At 41.5% G+C, this 21507-nt stretch overlaps 2 protein-coding genes across 3 annotated transcripts in view; one reads left to right on the top strand and one right to left on the bottom strand.

Annotated features, from left to right (window-relative positions):
• Positions 1-2533: 2533 nt before the first annotated feature.
• Positions 2534-13224, bottom strand: fancb (FA complementation group B). Of its 2 annotated transcripts, none has more exons than XM_055871782.1 (9): positions 12886-13224; positions 11655-12645; positions 11425-11580; positions 11181-11273; positions 10868-10996; positions 10547-10710; positions 7411-7826; positions 6934-7174; positions 2534-6698 (listed from the first exon to the last, which is right to left on the bottom strand). In XM_055871782.1, exons 2-9 carry the CDS (start codon positions 12579-12581, stop codon positions 6281-6283), a joined length of 2544 nt encoding a protein of 847 aa, XP_055727757.1. In that variant the 5' UTR covers positions 12582-12645; positions 12886-13224; the 3' UTR covers positions 2534-6280. The 2 variants fall into 2 exon arrangements, with proteins under 2 accessions (XP_055727757.1, XP_055727758.1); XM_055871783.1 differs by having other exon boundaries at positions 7411-7808; positions 12886-13203.
• Positions 13225-13545: 321 nt separating this feature from the next.
• LOC129816852 (motile sperm domain-containing protein 2-like) overlaps positions 13546-21507 on the top strand; it is a 28095-nt gene continuing 20133 nt past the window's right edge. The window contains exons 1-9 of the mRNA XM_055871784.1: positions 13546-13768; positions 13879-13936; positions 14683-14835; positions 15875-15961; positions 16145-16299; positions 17731-17791; positions 18031-18069; positions 18193-18317; positions 18574-18744. Of these exons, the coding sequence (XP_055727759.1) occupies positions 13736-13768; positions 13879-13936; positions 14683-14835; positions 15875-15961; positions 16145-16299; positions 17731-17791; positions 18031-18069; positions 18193-18317; positions 18574-18744 (882 nt within the window). The 5' untranslated portion in view covers positions 13546-13735. The remainder of the gene's footprint in view (positions 13769-13878; positions 13937-14682; positions 14836-15874; positions 15962-16144; positions 16300-17730; positions 17792-18030; positions 18070-18192; positions 18318-18573; positions 18745-21507) is intronic.

The raw sequence follows: 21507 nt of genomic DNA, 5'->3' as shown, positions 1-21507 counted from the left end.
TCAATAAGCCTATGTATTTCCACATAGATTTGACACAGAGTCACAGGCATTTATTGGGATGACTCATGTACTGAAGGGTAGTCACTAGCTGGCACAAAAACAGTCACAATCTGATTTGAAACCTAACCCTAACCTTAACCACACTGCTGACCTTATGCCTAACCATGAATTAAAGGGATACTTTGTGATTTTGGCAATGAGGCCCTTAAACTTCCAGTCATTGTGCTAAAGCTAGTTGGCATTGGTTTGCGAAACTACTTCTAACTTCCTTCATACTGGACAAAGTCATAAAAATGGTATCCAGAAGTTCATCTAACTCTGGGGAATTAGATAAAGGGCCTAAGTATCCTTTAGACCAAAAAGCAATTTTTTGTACGTATTTAGCCAATTTTGACTTTGCAACTGGCCCATCTAGTGTAAATCTCTCAGCTCTGCCTCTAGGACAAGATGCATCCCGATAAACGTCAACCTGCGACATAGTCCTGCAGCGAAAGAAACCTCAGTCAATAGCTATACTAACCAAGCCAGGAGCAGAGCGATCAAGGTTGACCTCCTGTCACTCAGAATCAACATAAACAATGACTTCTCTCCACCAACAACACTCATCATTGCTGGTGTTAACATTACCACAATGATGCCTCTGGAAACAGTCAATCAAGTATCTGGGGATTGTTTGTCCCTTAATAGATTATTAAATTGTGATTCATGTTCAGCAACATAAGAATTCCAAAAAACTGTACAAGATGGAAACTAGGCTACATGTTGTCTTGTCAACGGATTTAAATCTGGAATGACTGGCAAATTGCCTTCATGTCTTTAAGGCCAATTCCACCACTTTTCAAGCAAATTTTCATATTCAGAACAATACCAGTGTCTACATATGTGAAAACAGCACATATCTACATTTTGTAGAAAAAAAAAGTGAAAAAGTTCTACCTGATGACATTTTAAAAACAGTGATTTTCAAACACTACGAGATTCGGAGTGACGTGTGGAGAAAGAAGATACCCTCCCTCTGGACTCATTGCAGATTTTGCTTTCTTCTTATCTTTTTAACCACAGATCGTAGAAACGTGCCATTTTCACATATATTGACTCTGGTATGGTGCTGGAGATGAGTTTGAAAAGTGGCAGAATTGCCCTATAATAACCTTCAAACTACACTGAACAAAAATATTAAACGCAAATGTAGGTGTTAGTCCCATGTTTCAAGAGCTGAAATAAAAGATCCCAGAAACTTTCCATATGCACAAAAAGCTTATTTTTCTCAAATTGTGTGCACAAATTTATTTACATCCCTGTTAGTGAGCATTTCTTTTTTGCCAAGATAATCCAGACGTGGCATATCAAGAAGCCGATTAAACAGGAGGATCATTACATAGGTGCACCTTGTGCTGGGGACAATAAAAGGCCACTCTCAAATGTGCATTTTTTTCACAACACAATGCCAGATCTTTCACGTTTTGAGGGAGCGTACAATTGCTGACTGCATGAACGTCCACCAGAGCTGTTACCAATGAATTTGGCAGTACGTCCAACCAGCCTCACAACCGCAGACCACGTGTCTGGCGTCGTATGGGCGAGCGGTTTGTTAATGTCAACGTTGTGAACAGTGCCCCACGGTGGCGGTGGGGTAATGGTATGGGCAGGCATAAGCTATGGACAACAAACACAATTACATTTTACCGATGGCAATTTGAATGCACAGAGACACTGTGACGAGATCCTGAGTACCCATTGCTGTGCCATTCATCTGCCACCATCACATCATATCCAGCAACTGAAGAGGAGTGGGACAACATTCCAGAGGCCACAATCAACAGCCTGATCAACTCAATGCTAAGGAGATACTGACTGGTTTTCTGATCCATGCCCCTACCTTTTTTTAAGGTATATGTGATGAACAGATGCATTTCTGTATTCCCAGTCATGTAAAATCCATAGATTAGGGCCTATTTAATTTATTTAAATTAAATGATTTCCTTGTGAACTAACTCAGTAAAATCTTAAAAATTGTTGCATGTTACATTTATATTTTTGTTCCTGTATTTTTTTGGCTTCGGAGAAGTTGCATATGCAAGCTTCATGTCTGGTCCTCGTCTGCAATGGCACCTGATGACATTCCTCTGTCAGGAACCGCATTCTTCATTCTGATGAAAACACTTCTGTGGATCGAGGGCAGATGCCCTGCAGTCATCCTTCTCAAACTTAACGAAAGTTAGCTTGCAATAATGGGATGACAAAACAAATCCCAATGCATTCCCCTCAGCCTGCCAGGCAGTGAGGTTTGAAGAGGCCTCCAGGCAGAAAACCATCCCCAGCTGATACCATAACAAATCGAGCAGGTGCCTCAGTGCAGGCGCTGTATACCTAACCCCAGAGGAAAACCTAAAAACCTGTGTGTGTTTGAAGGAGAGGCCGAAGGTGTGAATTAGTGTGATTGTTGTGAACAAGACAGACAGCAGAACAAAACGCAAATGGCAGGTATCACCAGATGATACAGTTCTCACAAAACAGGTTCAAAGCTGAATCATTTGAATTGCATGGCTTTTTATTTTTATTATTTTGCAAAGAATCCCATGACAGTGAAAACAAAGAGTGCCTACAACAATGTTCTCCAATTATGTTTTCTAGACAAAAAGTATTGTGACAGTGAGTCCAAGAGCCCTGGATCCAATAACAGCCTTAGGCATTGGAGCACAGATAGCATTGTGGTGAGAGAGAAAAGTGGAATTTCTCTGGTCAGACAGTGTGCCATAGACAGGAGCTGCTGTGTCGCGATCTGACTTTACGAGAACCAAAACGGCACATCCCCATCCTAGGGTCCTCCAGGGGCGAACTTCACAAAACTAGGGTCCAAAAACTTGGTAGAACTACACCATTCGTCTCACCACACCTTTAGTCAAACAGCCTGGGATGAGGACTCATAGGAAAGCTGCTGTTTGAGCACACATAGTAACTGTACTACATTTGGTCAACACAAGACAATATCCAAGATGGATTTATTTTATAGCGTCTTACAGAAAACATAACTGAGCCATAACGGGAACAGACACAAAGATTTCTCAGCTTCTAACCAGGGAGGCAGGTGTAGACCTTTGCCATCCCGTTACCTCCTAAAGTTTCATTCTGAACACACAGTGTTTCACACTTCAGATCAAAGTAAGAAGCCCGTCTCTCACAGTGGGCACAGCAGCAGCAGCACAGTGTTTCACAGGCTGCAGGTCTGAGGGGAGAGAGGAGTAGCTATTACACACAGATTAGAGGTGTGAAGCACAGGAGGTGGTCCAAGGGAGACATGCATTCACACGCGCACACATTCATACAGTGCCTTCAGAACGTATTCACACAACTCAACTTTTTCCACATTTTGCTGTGCTACAGCCTGAATTTGAAAGGGACTAAACATATATGTGTCACTGGCCCACACACACTACCCCATAATGTCAAAGTGGAATATTGTTTAGATGGGTTTTTTTATACAAAATAATAATAATAAAAATAGTATTATTCAACCTCTTATGGCAAACCTAAATAAGTTCAGTAATAAAAACTAGCTTAAGTCATAAGTTGTATGAACTCAATGTGTGTAACAATAGTGTTTAACATGATTTTTGAATGACTACCTCATCTCTGTACCCCACACATACAGATAATTGTAATGTCCCTCAGTCGAGCAGTGAATTTCAAACTAAGACCACGGATGTTTTCCAATGCCCCACAAACAAAAAAAGCAGACATTGAATCTCCCTTTGAGCAGGGTGAAGTTATTACACTTTGGGTATATTGATACACCATCTAGTCACTACAAAGATACAGGCATCCTTCCTAACTCAGTTGCTGGAGAGGAAGGAAACAGCTCAGGGATTTCACCATGAGGCTAATGGTAACTTTAAAACAGTTACAGAGTTTAAATGGCTGAGGATGGATCAACAACATTGTAGCCACTCCACAATACTAACCCAATTGACAGTGTGAAAAGGAAGATGGTACAGAACACAAATATTGCAATAAAGTAATACTGGGAAAAAAAGTGGCAAAACAAGTCACTTTTTTGTCCTGAATACCTTATGTTTGGGGCAAATCCAATAAAACATTACTGAGTACCATTCTCCATATTTTCAAGCATAGTGGTGGCTGCATCATGTTATGGGTATGCTTGTAATCATTAAGGACTAAGGAGTTTCAGGACAAAAAAGAAAAACGGAGCTAAGCACAGCCAAAATTATACAGGAAAGCCTGGTTCAGTGTGGTGTACCACTGGGAGATTAATTCAACTTTCAGAAGGACAGTAACCTAAAACATAAGGGCGAATCTACACTGGAGTTGCATACCAAGAAGAGAGCAAATGATCCTGAGTGGGCGAGTTACAGTTTTTAAAAAATCTGTCAAGACTTGAAAGTTGTTGTCTAGCAATGATCTACAACAAATTTGACAGAGCTTGAAGAATTCTGAAAATAATGGGCAATGATTGTACAATCCAGATGTGCAAATCTCTTAGAGACCTAGCCAGAAAGACTCACAGCTGTAATTACTGCCAAAGGTTATTCTAACATGCATTGACTCAGGGGTGTGAATTCTTATGTAAATAAGAAACATTTCAAACATTTGTTATTTTTTTTAACTGTCATTATGGGGTATTGTGTTTAGATGGATGAGATGTTTGTTATTTATTTTGTCCATTTTTAATTCAGGCTCTAACAAAACATTTTGTGCTGCTGTTCTGCTACTTCAGTAGAAATAAAGCACCATTGGTTTAGAGGTGCTAATAAAAGGAAGTGAAACTATTTACTTGTTGTGAAGCACCATAACCGATTAGGCTGAGCCCCTTCTCGAAACAGAAACTACTGTAGAGAGAACAATGCTCCACCCCATCAATGCTGACTTAAATGAAGAACAAGCTTGAAGAATTTAGAAAATAATAAAATGGGCAGATATTGTACATTCCAGGTGTGGAAAGCTCTTAGAGACTTACAAAGAGAGACTCACAGAAGTTGTAATCAATGCCAAAGGTGATTCTAATATGTATTGACAAAGATAGATACTTAAGTAAAGGAGATTTCAGTATTTCATTTAATACATTTGAAACAATTTCTCAGAACGTTTTCACTTTGTCATTATAGAGTGTAGATGGATGAAACAAAACATTTAATCAATTTTGAATTCAGGTTGTAACAAAATGTGGAATAAGTCGAGGGGTATGAATACTTTTTTTAATGGACCGTACATCTGAGGAACTATAGGTACAGGCAGGTTTACAGTATGAGAGATTAACATAATAATTACAGTAACCTACAGGGTGAATTGCATCTCAGGTTTGTAACTTCTCATTACCAATGACAACGCATAAGGTAGCACTCAGTTCAACATTGCATAAGACAGTGATCATCTGCACTGAATCTTAACATTTCATTGATAACAGGAACATACAGAATATTAGAAACCAAAAGAAGGTAACCATACAATCCTGTAGAAGGCATAGAAATAAAAAAGAACTACTGCACTACCGTGGCCAGTTTATTAGGTACACCACCCCATTCACGAAAATGGTTCGCTCCTACAGACAGTGAGTCACGTATAGCAAGCCACGGCCACAAAGCAGGCAGACAGGTATCGAGGCATTCAGATACTGTTCGATTGAACATTAGAATGGGCAAAACGAGTGATCTAAGATACGTGGTATGAGAGACGTGGTATGAGAGCGTGTAATGATCGTCAGTGCCAGGCGCATCGGTTCCAGTATCTCAGAAACAACAGTGTCTAGGGTTAACCGAGAATGGTGCGACAAACAAAAAACATCCAGTGAGCGGCAGTCCTGTGGGCGAAAACAGCTTGTTGATGAGAGGTCAAATGAGAACGGCAAGAATCGTGCGAGCTAACAACGGCATCTCGGAATGAACAACTTGTCGGTACTCGTCACAGATGGGCCATTGCACCAGACGACCACACCGGGTTCCTCTCCGATCAGCTAAAAACAAGAAGTGGCTCCAATGGGCACTCGATCACCAACACTGGACAACAGAAGAGTGGAAGAACTTGCCTGGTCCGACTAATCCCGGTTCCTGTTGCGTCATGCTGATGGCAGGATTTGGCGTAAATAGCATAAGTCCATGGCCCCATCCTGCCTGGTGTCAACGGTACAGGCTGGTGGCGGTGGTATAATGGTGTGGGGAGTGTTTTCCTGGCACCCGTTAGGTCCCTTGATACCAATTGAGCTACGTTCCCATGAACCGAAGAATCTGGGCTGGCCACTGAGTGTGCATGTCAATGCATTGCAAGCCTAAATTAGTGTCTGTGTCTCTAGGAGGGCGGCTACATCTCCTTCCAGCTGTACCTGGGTTAGGCTCTGGGTCAACCTGCGATAGCGCTCCACGCCCACCAGGGGGCTCAATAGCCTCCTGCTCCTCTCCCTGTCCCGCTGCCACTCCTCCCTGCACCTCTGGAGTCCCTCAGCAGAGCCTGGATCAGGGGGCTCCATCTTCTTCACTCCACTGCTCTTCTTCGCCTCCTCCATCTCCTCTTCCTCGCCATGGAGCAAAGACAACACGCCCTGTTTGAGTGACAGTACCTCTTTCTCCAGGGAATGGGCCAGTCGTGGTGCCGTCCCGTCTCCTCGCCCCTGTCTGAGGTGCAAGATGGAGCAGGATGCTGGCAGGAAACCAAACAGGGAGTCGAGGAACTGCAGCACCTTGAACTGGCTACAGGTGAACAATTATGTAAATATCATGAGATATATATATATATATTATTTGTGTTTTATCTGTTTCGAAACGCACTATACCATTGAAATATTACAGCACCATTAAATGTTCCAGTATATTTAGATTAAGGAACGTTCATGCATGGCCCACCACTAAGTAATTTAAATCACTTGTGGATAATTTCCTAATTCGTTGAACATATCAAACAGCATTGTAAGCAAAGATTAGCTACCTGCAGTGGACGGATAATTCTCCCAGGAAAGGTGTTTTGTGTTGCCAGTGAAACAGCATGACAGCAGATGGCCCAGCAGGATTGGCCAGTAGGTAGTGTGGGCTGATCTCTAGCCTCTCACAGGGCATGCTTGTCTGGATCCAGCCAGCCACATCACACAGGGTGTGGTCAGGGGAGTGGATCAGGAAGGTCCAGGCATCCAGCACAGCCAATAGGCTAAGTAGGTCTTCTCTAGCCTCATCTAGAGAGACAGGAAAGAAAATAGAATGCAATAGAATAGTGAACACACGACATACACACTGTATTAACTGTTTATTCAATGAGTAAGCAACACTATTATACTGTTAAGAAAATACATGTGAAGATGTCCACATATTGTCTTTAACTGCATACACAAATGACTATCAATTATCATACAGGGAGTTACAGAGCTCTTACTTATTGACCATCCACTGATATAAAGTGTCACAGTTTTACCTGTTGTGAGTTGACTGTTGGTCATCAGCTGGGGGTGGTGTTTGACCTGAATATCAACTTGGATTTGACCGCACTGGACCACTGTAGGTCCTGGAGCGGTTACAGAGGCCGAAGATCCCTGTCTGTGGACGTAATGGAGCATAATGGGGCATTTGACACTGCAAGAGGTCAGCAGAGGGGTCAGGTCAGTCACAGCGGTCACTGCCAGTCGGTGTGTGGCATGGGCTCCGCTGGCACCGGCCCGCCTGCTCCTCTTAGCCGCTGGCTCTGGGTGAGAGTAGGGAGACGAGGGGCTGGGTGTGGGGAACCAGGACGCTTGGCTGTGGGTCTGGATGACCGCAGGCATCTGGCTCTGGCCTCTCTCTCTCAGGATGGATAAAGTAACACTCTCTGCTGAGCTGGAACAAAAATATATACTGAACAAAAATAGAAAACGCAACAATATCAAATATTTTACGAAGTTACAGTTCATATGAGGAAATCAGTAAATTGAAATAAATAAATTAGGCCCCTAATCTATGGATTTCAAATGACTGGGAATACAGATATGCATCTGTTGGTCACAGATACCTTAAAATAAACAGGCCTCACAATGAGCCTCAGGAGCATGTCATTGGTATTTCTGTGCATTAAAAATGCCATTGATAAAATGCAATTGTGTTCGTAGCTTATGCCTGCCCATACCATGACCCCACCATGGGGCACTCTTCACAACATTGACAGAAACCGCTCGCCCACATGACGCCATACACGTGGTCTGCGGTTGTAAGGCCGGTTGAAAGTACTGCTAAGTTCTCTAAAACGATGTTGAGGCGGCTTATGGTAGAGAAATGAACATTAAATTCTCGGCAACAGTTCTGGTGGACATTCCTGCAGTCAGCATGCCAATTGCACGCTCCCTCAAAACTTGAGACATCTTTAGCATTGTGTTGTGTGACAAAACTGCACATCAGTGTCCTTTTGCTGTCCCCAGCACAAAGTGCACCTGTGTAATGATAATTCTGTTTAATCGGCTTCTTCATATGTCACACCTGTCAGGTGGATGGATTATCTTGGCAAAGGAGAAACACTCACTAACAGGGATGTAAACAAATTTGTGCACAATATTTTCGAGAAATAAGCTTCTTGTGTGTATGGAACATTTCTGGGATCTTTAATTTCAGCTCATGAAACAAGGGACCAACAATTTACATGTTGCGTTTATAATTTTGTTCAGTGTATAACGTCAGTAACAATCACTTGGGCACAGTAGGCTGCCGCACTGGGAATCAAATACATTTAGCATTAATGAAGTGAGTGAATAAATGAAAGACCAAAAGAACGCGTGAAAGAACAAACAGATGAGTGATCTCAAACTGTCTGGAGAGCCTATGTACTACTTGAGCTGTACCAGTACCATGTTAACCCACAGCAGCAGCACTGAGGGCCCCCAAGCAATTCCACCATAAGGATGATATTCTCCATCCTCAAGACATGCGCCCAAGTTAAAACAAAACAGGTGGCGCAACTTGGACTCTTGATTGCTCTGCGCTCCCACAGAAATCGCTCTGAGGGCTGTTGGAGAGTATGTTGCCATGGTGACCAGATAGGCATGTGGCTGCTGTAGAGTAATTTCTCAAAGTCTGGAGAGTTATCGCCCGAGAGAGTAAGACTGGCTCCTAATAGTAGCTCTTCTACAGGAGGCTGAGGCAAGGCAACAGGGTGGAAGGGAAGACATTATTGATATCCCCTTCAGTCTTGCTTTGAGTGCACTTCACAGGCATAAACAGCATTTGATGTTACTTTTGTTTGCTATATGTCCTCATCAATGCAATCATGATCTAAGTTGTATAAGTTCTGTGATATTAACCAGGTTTCCATCTCACTTTTTATGCGAGTGTCGACAAACAAAAATACGCTAGACAAGATGGAATCTTTTTGTATCGGTACAATTCATTTTGCAAGAAATGGTGGTGGAAACACCTTTATGCGCACATATTGATACAATTTCCATCATATCGAAGTAAATTGGAGTCACGCGATATGTTGTGTGGTCCTCTCACTACAACTCACGAAAGCATGCAGTTTATTAAGCTACAGATTAAATAAATGATGAAGTTCACAGGGTGGTGAAAGTACACAGCGATGAGCTTGATGCTCTTTTCCAATATTCTGGTGACATTATGATCTATGCTTGGCTGTCGTTTGACATAATAATAATAATCTTATCATGTAGGCCAGAGATTCCCAACCAAGGGGTACTTGAGAAGATTCAAGACCATTGGACTACTGGTAAAATGCACGAGGGGGTAACCCCTAGCAGAGCAAAATTCAGTTGGTGGTACAGTAACAGACAAAGGTTTGGAACCACTGATGTAGGCTATACCTGCACTATATGTGTAAGCTGTTGCTAGAGCGCACGTGCCAAGGCCAGAGTGGGAACATTCGCTATTTAAAAAGGCAACATTTTTTGTGACAAAATCATCAGTAGAATTGAAAATGCGATGGAAACCCTTTTTCTCTCTCTCTCTGTACATGGGAATTTAACCGCAAAAGTAATTTATGTGCATTAAGTCATCACTGCCTTTTGTCCGCAAAAAGTAAATTGGATGAAACCACATCTTTGATGTGAAAATGCGCATATTGTTTTGCGCATATGCAGATTTTACAATATTTGTCACCAATTGGATTGAAACCTAGCTAGTGAGACAAATGTCCGGAGAGGAAACATTATCTTTTCGGGTGTGATTTAAGTGAGTGGATTTAAAGATCAATATTCTGGCTTTTTTAAACTTTTTTATCTCTGTCTTTTGGTTTGGGGAATTGCTCTTGTTGGTAGGTAAAGAAATCTGGTCAGCAACTGTGGGATCTAACATCTGGTCAGTGGCTTTCACCAGGCAGGATCCATGCTTGACTGAGCCCATTAACACATACTATCATTACTTTAACACTGCCGCTATCATTACCATTGGCATGCCCTCAGCTCCATAAAATTAAAAAGATATCAATAAAATTAGAAGTGCCAAAATTAACTACTAACAATTGATGTTCAATGATACGTAACTGAGGAAAATAAGATGCAATGTTCATAGGGCTCTCAAACGAGCTCACTTGACAGTGAAAATATCAGCTGATATAAAGAGAGAAGTATATTTACATGGCACTCTCTGTGGATAGTATCACGCCCACAATCAAGCGGTCTTCAATGACACGGTGCCAAAGATTATCCACTAGAGGTGGTGGCACCACTGGCATAACCTGCCTCTTCTCATGAATGGCCTCGTCCTCTGGCTCATCATCCCATAGAGAAACAAGGCCTTCCTGTTAGAGAGGATCAAAGACTACCATCAACACCAATATGATAACAGTTACATACATCTGGCATATATTGAATTGTCATGTAAGAAAGATCATGATAATGTGAGAAAGATCATGATAATGTAAGAAAGATAAGCATGACTAGGCTATTGACAATCACCTGCTCTGTCTGGGTGAGAATGTGTTCTCTTCCTGAGACCAGGTCTGTGAGGGCTTGGACTGACTGGCGTAGAACCCTCTCCTTCACCCTCACATCGCTCTGAAAATCCTGGAGCAAGGTCAGGCCACTCTAAAGAAACACAACATAGTGGAAAATAGCAACATGTTGGATAAACTGGAATATCGTTGCATCTGGACAATACACACCAAACATGACAACTGCTTAATAATTGACACATTGTTCTCATTAGCACCCAAATACACAACTACAGAATAACAGCTGTGATGTTGTTCTCCTGAATGTAATAATATACCTGTAGTCTGGACTGTAGAGCTTGGACAGTTAGGAGGTAGTTCTCCTGAGCCGTGTCAGATGCCTGCTGTCCTTCACTGCTCTCCTGTCCATGCTGAAACACACAACAATCTTTAAAGATCAGAATGGTACCTTTAGGCATTTGGTTTACAAAACACTGGATATGAACTTTGTTACATACAACATTTAGGGGTATAAGTTGGGTGTTATAAACTGGTAAGGAAGAACAAATAGTAGTGTCTCACAGAATAGGTTGTCCCGCAGAGATCTGTGATGAGGAAAAGATCCACTGGATCCACAGGAGGGCTCTGGCTTCCAAAGACCAGCAGCATCTGATCTGTTCCACAGCTCAAAAAGTCATCCACATGTAGGGAGCTCACACCTGACCAGCATGATGCTACCTGTGGGAGACAGAACAGGGCCATGAGAATTATACAGTAAGCATGATAGCTCACCCAAAATAGCTTAACAATACCTGAAAAGTATCTTTCCAAACTGCACAGACTTGTCCATCGTTGAAATAGATGGCAAACAGACATCCATTGCGTCCAGTGTTGACCATCTGAATGTGTTGAGGTTCTTCAAAGGGAAGCAGACATACCTCTCTGGGAATGCCGTTCTCAAAATACACCAATTGCTTTTTACTGGTCGCTGCCACCACAGTTGATTTCAACACACTGTTCACCTCTTCAGCTGAGATCACAAATACACACTGTGTGATGGAACTATAGGCATGAGGTAAGATTAGATCTGCATTAAATACTTGTCCGTCCTCTACAAAATACCCCATGGTTTTGCTCCTGCCTGGAGCGTCCAACTGATCTTTCAGACATTCTTTAGATTGTGTTTGGTAACCTAGTATGAATATTTTTCTTTTGTTGAGGGGAAACTCACCAATACAATTCAGAGAGAGCTTGATAGGTATTTGTCTAACTTCACCTGCCTGCAGTGATGTGTAGAAGACAATACCTGCATGGCTCCATAATACGGTAGGGCCTTGCAAGATAGTAACATTATCTTTCATTCGGTATGGCAGTTTAAACTCCATATGTGGCTCTAATCTATTTGAGTTGCTCAGAGTGAGAAGGCTGTACTTGAAGACATCTCCCTTCTTGTTCTGTATCAGTAAAATGCATGGCGAAGTGACTCTGTTTTTCACATGTAGGGCAAAGGTGCATGACACTATATCAACATTAGATGAACTCTTTCTGTTGATGACGGCCATACCACCATTCCCCTTTAAGAAAGTGCAGCCATCCCGTTGAAATGTCAGTCTGCTGAAAGCCAATTCTGATCCTCTTCGACTTTCGCCATCTCTGGGATAGGAGAGTTTGCACTGAAATGTGAGAATATCACCATGGAAGGAGAGCAGCTTCGTGTGTTTGGGACTGTCATGTGTCATTGTGATACTTTTATCCACAGTAGGATGAGTTCAGCAGGTGTCATCTGTGTCCCCTCTTCGTCACCTGAAAAGTATATGCACATGACTCTAGTTGAGTTTAGCTTGTTTAACTAACTAAGTTAGCTTAATCAGCTGACTGAAATGCTCAGCTGGTGTACTGTAGTTATAGTAGCCAGTTACTGTAACGTTAGCTAGTTAACTTACTTGCACTAAACCCCAAACTTGCACCGAACAAACATGTAGTTAACTAACTAGCTACGTAATTTCGCGATACAATTATGAAAGATGAACCGGTGATGCTTACCTGCAGTAATGGGGCAAAAGTTTGTCAAATAACGTTAGTTAGCTATCAAATATTCAGTCAAAACATCGCGCCAGGACTCAGTCAATGTGCCCTTGATTCATGTCGCCTGCGTAGAAGATGGGTGGAGTGTTTCATGGCCAAATAGCAAAATGGTTCATATAAGTTGATGTTGATGTGGTTATATATATATAAGGTTATACAAGTCTCATATAACGTTCTCAACCCTCTGCATCTACTTCCTGCAACAAATTGTGGTCAGCATTTGCCGCTCATCCGGCGAAGCACGTGACTCAAATCTAACGCGTTCAATTACGTAACAAACTTTGCATTGTGGGATAGCCAGTCTTGTTTCCAACAACATACACGTGAACAGTTGTCGCACTCAAAACAATTGGTAACTCGGAAAACTCCGACTTTCGACTTCAGTTTGCTCATAACTACTGGGAACCCTAGAGAAAAAAAACGAGCTCCGACTGAGAAATATCGTATTGAACGGGTCATCCAACATGGAATCTCTGGGGCTCCGATTTTACGACCTGAAGTTCACTGACGTCATGATTTGACCTTGTTTTTTTCCGAATTCCCTGTTGTCTTGAAAGCACCAATGATAAACTATTGTTTACGTGCTTTGTCATCAATGCTTACGTTGAAGAGGCTTGAATTAATCCATGCAATGTTCTTACATTTGCATAAATGGACCTGAGATATCATATATTTATGTATATATTTGACGAGCTAGCCAAGAGTAAAAATGGCAACATATATTGTATATCAGTGGGTAGTACTGATTCATCTATCAACTTCCATGTAGCCACCACAGAAGCAGTCACTTGAACAGAGTCACTTGAACATGGCGGAAGTTGGGCAGCTCGAATCAGAGCAGGTAGCACACCAGCTCATTTTAGAAACAAGGATACATATATTTTGCTTCGCTATTTGTTATGATAATATTCATTAACATTACACATGGCAAACTTATCTCTCTTACAACAGGACATTGAGAAGAAAATTGAGGAGACAAAACAGAAGTTCAAGAATGAGTACGTCCAACGTAAGTGCCTGTTAACAGTCCAGTTAGCTAGCTAGCAAAATAACATTTGACACAACACCCCATAATCTAGGTACTGTAACGGATAACATAATTTGCTAACTAGTTAGCTAAAAGCCAAAAACCTATGCGCTGTTCGATTTCAGTTCATCAATCTAGTTTACTTAGCTCGCTAACGTTAGCTAGCTAACGCTACCTATTTGACTGAGAACAGATCATACTTTTGAAATAGTAGCCTGTTGCCATATGTTCACATGTGCCACTTGTAAACAAGAATTATCATAGTAATCATCATCATACCTATTCAGTTTCTGACATATTGTTCTGATACATTAATTCATTGATGAATGAATATTGGTTTGGCTACTGGCAGTGACATGTCTCTGTTCACACCATGATTATAATGTAAACTTTTTTTTTTGTAATAGAAAAACCTGTTATTTTGAGTAGCCTACTTGAAGTGAAGACTATACTATACCTTTCAGTCCCCTGATAAGCGTTCTTGAAAGACCAATCCCTCTTTGAAAGAACACTTGTTTTCTAAACAGCTACATTTAGTAAATGAGGTAGCTCAAGTAGCAAGGCACCCCTGTTTTGTTTTACATACAGTAGGCTAATTGCTGTCTGCACTCTATGGTAGGGTCTTGTCGCAAAAGGTTAGAAACAACAAACTCATAGGTGTGTTTTTGGAGTAGGTTTTTAGTTTATATATGAGTAATATAAATTGTTAATTTCTCTATCCCTCACAGAATCTGACAAATATGACTCCAGAGATGTGGACAGGCTACAGAAGGATGCCGCTCTGGTGGAGGCATACCTGACATGGCGACAATACTCTGTTGACGATGCCTTGAAAATGATTGACGACAGTTTCCTGTGGAGGAAAGAATTTGGTTTGAATGGTGAGGAGACTGGGCACATTTTTAACCTCTCCTAAAATTCCATTGCAGGTGTCCTTATTTTCAGGGATTAAAGAAGCGGAAAGTAGTGACACTGTCAATAACCACGTTTCCATCCACAGTTTTTATGCGAGTAAAGTCATACCATTATTTAAAAAATCTGTGATGGAAGTTTTGGTACAATTTTATAAATGCCGACAGATAATCTGTTTGTTAAACATGGTGGGATTGAGTCGCAACAAAATGGAATTTAGCATTGCATATAAATGTTCGGAATGATACTTTCATGTGTACAACATCTAAAGACCTGCATCACTATACTGAGAGCTTTGCTGTTTCTAAAAGGACATATTTGGGTGTTTTTGGAGCCTTTGTTCATGTTAATCTGTGACCCCATACTGCAAGTGGGTGGTTTCTCAAAACCAAGTTAAATTACAAAAAAAGTGTCTGGACCCTTCTATAACATGCCATTTGCATCAAATAGAGATTTGGTTGTAAAAAGTAAACTTCTCCTTTTTAAGGTTGAGTGTAGAAAACAGGAACAGCACACATTCTACACTCTGCTAAAGTAGTGTCCTAACTATATTCAAATACAGGCAAATTATAAAGAGCATTTTTATTTAGGCCTATCAGTATCACCACACTGTGACGATTCATCAGTAGCTGTTTTTGTGTGCCAATGTGGGATAGATTCTTGGCCTTCTCTCAGAGAAAGGCTTCACAGTCCATCCGTACAAGCCGAAGACAATCTTCTATAAGCTTCACTGGTAAATTGTGGCATTTTAGTCATGCAATTACAAGGTTTTAATCCAGACAACAGTCAGTTTGTTAAATCGGCGTCATGCAGAAATTGGATTTACAACATCTGATATGAGTTATTGTCACTTGTTGACATGTTTTGTCAGTCTTGAATAGAAGAGAGGTGTTAGGAATACTTTGGTTTTTAAGAAAGTTATTTTGGCCAGTAATTGTTCCTATTATGAAACATTCTTATTGAATGCTCTATTAGATTTTTGGCCAAGAAAGTTTTGTCTTATTTCAGATCTCACTGAGAGCAGCATTCCAAAGTGGATGTTTGAGACGGGGGCTGTCTTTCTCCACGGCTACGACAAGGAAGGCAACAAGCTCTGTATGTTGATTCAATATGCTCATACGGTACCATATGTATAATTGATTTCTCTAATAATTGCTCACTGACACAATATTGATACCCCTTACAAAAGGATACAAAAAATGTTCAGTCATTGTTCTTTAATATGTTTGCCACATATGTTGAGATTATTGAATGCAATACCTTTGTCTGTGTTTTCAGTCTGGTTCAAAGTCAAGCTACATACCAAGGATGCAAAGACCATCATGGACAAGAAGAAGTATGTTGCCTTCTGGCTGGAGCGCTATGCTAAGAGAGAGCCAGGGATGCCACTGACTGTTGTGTTCGACATGGCTGATTCAGGGATCAGCAATATCGTGAGTTGACACTTATGATTAACATTGTAGTCATTTCATGTATTTGTCACCTGCCCTTATTATTTGATAGTGTTTGAAGAATCACTAATTTCATCCATTGCTACAGTACATCAATAGCACTGGTTTCAACCAATATCACTGTTGATCAACTCTACATAGGTTAAAGGCGAGCTTTATTTTTGTAAATTTTTGTCTTCATAATTAAACATGTTTGCCCCTTTTTCAAAAAGATGTGGCCTAACTCTGTGGGTGGTTATGAGTGTCATTGAAGCCCTGGTGAGCATCCTAATTTTGCTTGCTGTTTGAGCCAGGGACTTGGAGGGATTGATGCTCTTCAATGCTTAGCACGTTGGAGATTAAAGTGGTCTTTAAATCCGTTTGGTCAATCCAAATCGACTGACTACCTAATCCATAGACTGACTTTGTCTGTCGGAGCCTCCCAGCAGGCACTCTCCTCTGTCAGCCAGCTTGCTTCACAGGCCAAAATCTCTTGGAGAAATGCACCAATTAAACACACACGAGCCAGAGAGAGAATAAATAACTTCACAAAACCCAAATATGAAATGTGTGGATTAGTAGATCAGTTTGGGAAGCAGTCTCAATTAAGTTTTCTGAAATAGCCCTATGTGGGCTGGAACAGGCCTAGCCAGTGTTATCTCATTAACTTTAAAAAATGTGTCTGTAGGGGGTGGGATCTAGACAGACTCCTCCTAAGGGTATGACTAGATTGATAGTGTTGTCTGACGATAATAGTCCAATATGGTAATGAAAACATGACTGAGTGAATTCTCATGAAGGAGGCTTTTAAGGTAGCTGTAATCCATTCAACTGACTGGAGAGTTTTAGAGACCGGTAGTCTTGTGTGTTTGTATGAATTCAACCTTTGTCCTTGTTTCAGGAGACTCAGGACAGATAGCATTGGTTTGTTTAGAGAACACATTTGCACACACGAAAAGGAAACCTTTGAGTTTCCAAGCTGTCCGTAGTTATCGCAGCTAAGGCTTGTTATGGAGAGCGACTTTATACAACCTTTTAATCAAGGTTCCTCAATCATACAGTAAACAACCAAACTGCAATGTGTCAGCAAATACTGTGATTAATACAATCAGCGCAATGCAAGTAGACTAGCCATTGCCTTAGTTATGGTGTTTCATGGGGTGCCTGAATTATATTTCATATGATTGAGTTGAGGGAAGGTGTTTGAAAGTATGAAATGGATTGGCTACAGCTCTGTTCAGTAGAACTTGTGACAAAGTTTCAATGGTGGTGATTTGGGTCATTGCACAGCTTGCGGCAGTAAATATCTCAGGCTGAGCAAACAATTTCCCTATTGAAAACCCATAAAACGTCTTTGCTAGTCAAAGCCTGCTTTGAGGCTGTATAGCACGGTACTTTTTGAGTCGTGTTCATTTACTTTTTTTTCTTTTTCAGGACATGGATTTTGTGAAGTATATCATTAACTGCTTCAAAGTGTATTATCCAAAGTTTCTATGTAAGTATATAAAAAGTGTAACAATATGGATTTCATTCACAGGTTGATCGATCAACTTTGTATGACACAGATGGCCTACATAATTAGTATTATCATTGACACGCATTGTGTGAAATTAGTTTTAATAAATGGATTTAAAACAACGCACATGGCATCATATGATTCTGTGTTGTGGCTAATGCTACAAGCTTGTCTATGACATTTTACCTCTCAGATATGGTTTTATCTTGTCATTTCAGCCAAAATGATCATTGTTGACATGCCATGGATCATGAATGGTGAGTCATGTAGTTATTCAAAATATTTGCTATAGAAATGTTAGTACCCATAAGGATTTTATGATAATCAAATCGTAGTTTGGACTTCGTCATTAGGACACCGTTTCTTTTGTTTTTTTTCAGCTGCATGGAAGATTGTGAAGACATGGTTGGGTCCAGAAGCCATCAGCAAGCTCAAGTTTGCATCCAAAAACGAGATCCAGATGTTTATTGACCCTGAGTACCTCCCTCTTCACATGGGTGGAACAGTATGTACCTGCAGTAATTAACTCACTGAAGATGGCAGTGACGCTGTCCATTGATCTACCTGGCTGCATACATTTTCATCTTACTATCTCATCTGATGAATTCCCTTTTTCAAATGTCAACATTTTACAGGTTTTGCCTCTATTCCTCCGCTCACTTTTCATGAGAAAATGTGCCTAGCCTGTGACTAATCAATATTTGGTCATTATCACATTACTTCGGATGGTTGACTTAATACTATCTCTGACTTCATTCCAGGACCCCTTCAAATACAGCTATCCTCCCCTTCCTGACGATGACTTCCAAACACCCACCTGTGAGAACGGACCAATCGTCAGCGAGGATGACAATGAGAGCAAGGAGGGCGAATCAGAGGGCAAGGAGTTGGAGTCAAGCTTTAGCTCCGAGGTCGCTGTCAAACCCAAAAAGGTACAAAGTCTCCCCTTTTATTTATCAACTCTGGTATTTTCTGTCCTCTTCTCTAAATGTCGGTACAGCAAGGAAGACAACAACACGCACAGATACATTGTATATTCACGCTGTAGCTGCATATAAACTCCTAATCTGGCTTAAATAGTCTTACTTATCCATTCGATTTTTAGAATTAGTACAAGATGTTGTCGTGTTTCTAAGGTAGCCTGCCATTAAATCATTAACAGTAGAGTGAATTTAGTTAGTATTTGCAGTGAGCTAAAATTGATTACTGACGGTTTAACCCTGCATGGGGTTCTCTTAGAAACAGCAGACAGATTTTATCTTCATCATTAGCTCGAATTACCATTAAGCACACCCTGTCCACAGTCAAATAAGACGTCAAATAAGACGTTAGAAGAAGTTCAGTTACTCCTCACTTTGATGTGCCGTTTTACTCCCAGACCCTTTCATTTCTCAACGTTTAGTGTGAGATAACATTATGTAATCAGGGTCCTCTGTGGAGAGAGCTGTGAATGGTTGAGGTGCTAATGCCCTGATTTGGCAGCTGTTAAGCTCCTCCTCGTTGTCTCGGTCAAGGTGACTTCCCATGTCTCCAGCTGCAGCTTAATCCTTCCTGTCGACTGACTAACTGTACCCGCACATCGCAGTCCCACTCTCTGGATCTACCTCAGTCTACCTCACTCAACCCATGGCTCCTCTCATCAGGCTATTGAGAATGTGTCAAGTCTGACTGCCGTCAAAGAAGCTCTTCCTAGCTGCGGTGGAGACCGCTTTTACCCGCATGCGTCGTTCGGCTTACCTGACTTCACAGCAGTGTTTAAAGCAGTTCCCAGAATACACCCGCGGGGCCTACTTTCTTTCTTTTGTGTTACCACTAATGGTTTTGTTGCCGGCCAGGCCACCGTGCAGCCAGGGCCCATCACTGAGACAACCTCCACCATCTAGTGCTCTCTGCTGTCGTTAGGCTACTGTACCCTAGCAACAGTCAGCACATCATTACTGGCATATGCTGCACACATTCCCCTCTTTCTCTTCCCTTGGGGTCTTCACTGTTCATCCACAGCACAATCTATTTAGCCTCTACTTTGTGTGACAAGCAAAACAAACACACAGTGTAGCCTATGATATATGCTACTGTCATTTCTGTCATATGAAGACTAGCCTGCATGAGTAGATCTACCTGTTTCATATTCTTTAGTGTAATGTCAACTGGATGGTAGTGCTGTGAAGTGTTGGGTGTTTATTGATGTAGCTCTCTGGGTGTAGCTGTGCTAGCTATGTGTCCTGTATTCCTGGCAGAGGGTTGTGTTGTCTTTACATTGTCAGACAACGGGGCGCTATGGCTATGCTGTGACTGTGCTGTGTCAAAGCAGACTTTTGTTGAAACTTTAATTAGGCATGTGCGATGTACCGTATACTGTGGGAATTTAGAAATACCAATGGTATGATTTTTAAAATATATACATTAATTTTATTTATTGCGGCCCTTGTGTGCACTTCCGGTAATACAGTATACCCTGGTATGGTACAGGAACGGTATGACAATCTGGATGCCACCAACCCTACATTTAAGCCTTTTGGCTAACCTGCACCACTGTTGTAGCTCACAGGGGACTCTGTACATATACACACACACACACGTGCGTACACGCAGATACACAGACCTATGCTCCAGAGTGGCCCCGGCAGCTACATGTCGCGAAGCTGCTCGCATGAGCCTCTTAAGCACCTGGAGCCTAAAACGGCAAAGTCCCCATTGTAAATTAAGACCACATTAGTCATGCACAACAGATTTAGATTTACAAATGGACATATGCAAATGAGTCGGTAAATAAACATAGTTAGGGCTATCCAAAATCCTTGGGACGTCCCTACACTAACTTTAACCATAACCCTTACATAATCATAAACATTTTACATTTCAACTTCAGTGGGGTAGGGATGTCCCAAGAATCCCCGATAGCAAGGACCAATAATTCACACCCAAACCCTTTCCTTGGAATGGCCTGCTGACGGTGTTGTAACATACAGACCTGGAGTCAAACTACACACTCTGCTGTGGCATTGGAGTGTAGCTATGTATTTATGGTCAGGGAGGGTCAGCCTGCCTTGCGCAACCCCAGAGGGAACGGTATGGTTGGTGTATGGTTCAGGTTCAGCCTGGGTATTTCTTTGGCATGATCAGGGAATGTCTTGTAATAGATTATAATAAATCAGGATGGCAAACCAAAACCTGAGCCTTATCCAGTCTGTGTGTGGTTTTGTGTGTAGGCCTATGTGTGATCGAGTGGTATGTGAATGAGTCCATCTATACACGCGAGTGAGCACAATGGTCTTTGTTGACTCTGACTAACAATCTACTTAGGCTATAGGCTAATCTCTTGGTTTGCTGTGATTAAGGTTAGGGTCCTAACTCCAATCATGATATCCATTGCTTACAGTTTGTCTGTCTGCACACATTCTGCCGTCATGATTATGTTCTGCTACTCCTCTCTCTACATAAACATTGTCCTGCCTCCTGAATCAATATCTGTGTGTCTCAACAGTGTTGATACAGTAGCGTCCCAGAGCGATCAGCTAATTGCCTTTCTCTCTGTTTTGAACCAAGGGCTGGTTTTGGTAAGCCATTGTATGCTCTTAGCCTCACCAGCAGAAGTACTGAGTCCTGGAGAGTTCTGCAGTCTGAAAGGGCAGTCTGAGGGTTTTACTCATGTAGAATGTGTGAGTACCCCACCCTTGCCATCTAATCACCATCAT

The sequence above is a fragment of the Salvelinus fontinalis genome, chromosome 19 (assembly GCF_029448725.1).
Source record: "Salvelinus fontinalis isolate EN_2023a chromosome 19, ASM2944872v1, whole genome shotgun sequence".
NCBI lineage: Eukaryota > Metazoa > Chordata > Actinopteri > Salmoniformes > Salmonidae > Salvelinus > Salvelinus fontinalis.
This window is presented reverse-complemented; position numbering and strand designations above follow the sequence as displayed.

Bases quoted from the DNA above. Each gene is read 5' to 3' on its own strand.
- fancb (XM_055871782.1), bottom strand. From the start codon at position 12,581: ATGACACATGACAGTCCCAAACACACGAAGCTGCTCTCCTTCCATGGT. The intron at 11,274-11,424 runs GTGAGACACTAC...TGTGTGTTTCAG, and splicing joins TCTGCGGGACAACCTATTCT to CATGGACAGGAGAGCAGTGA. The intron at 6,699-6,933 runs GTAGCTAATCTT...GTTCACCTGTAG, and splicing joins GAATTATCCGTCCACTGCAG to CCAGTTCAAGGTGCTGCAGT.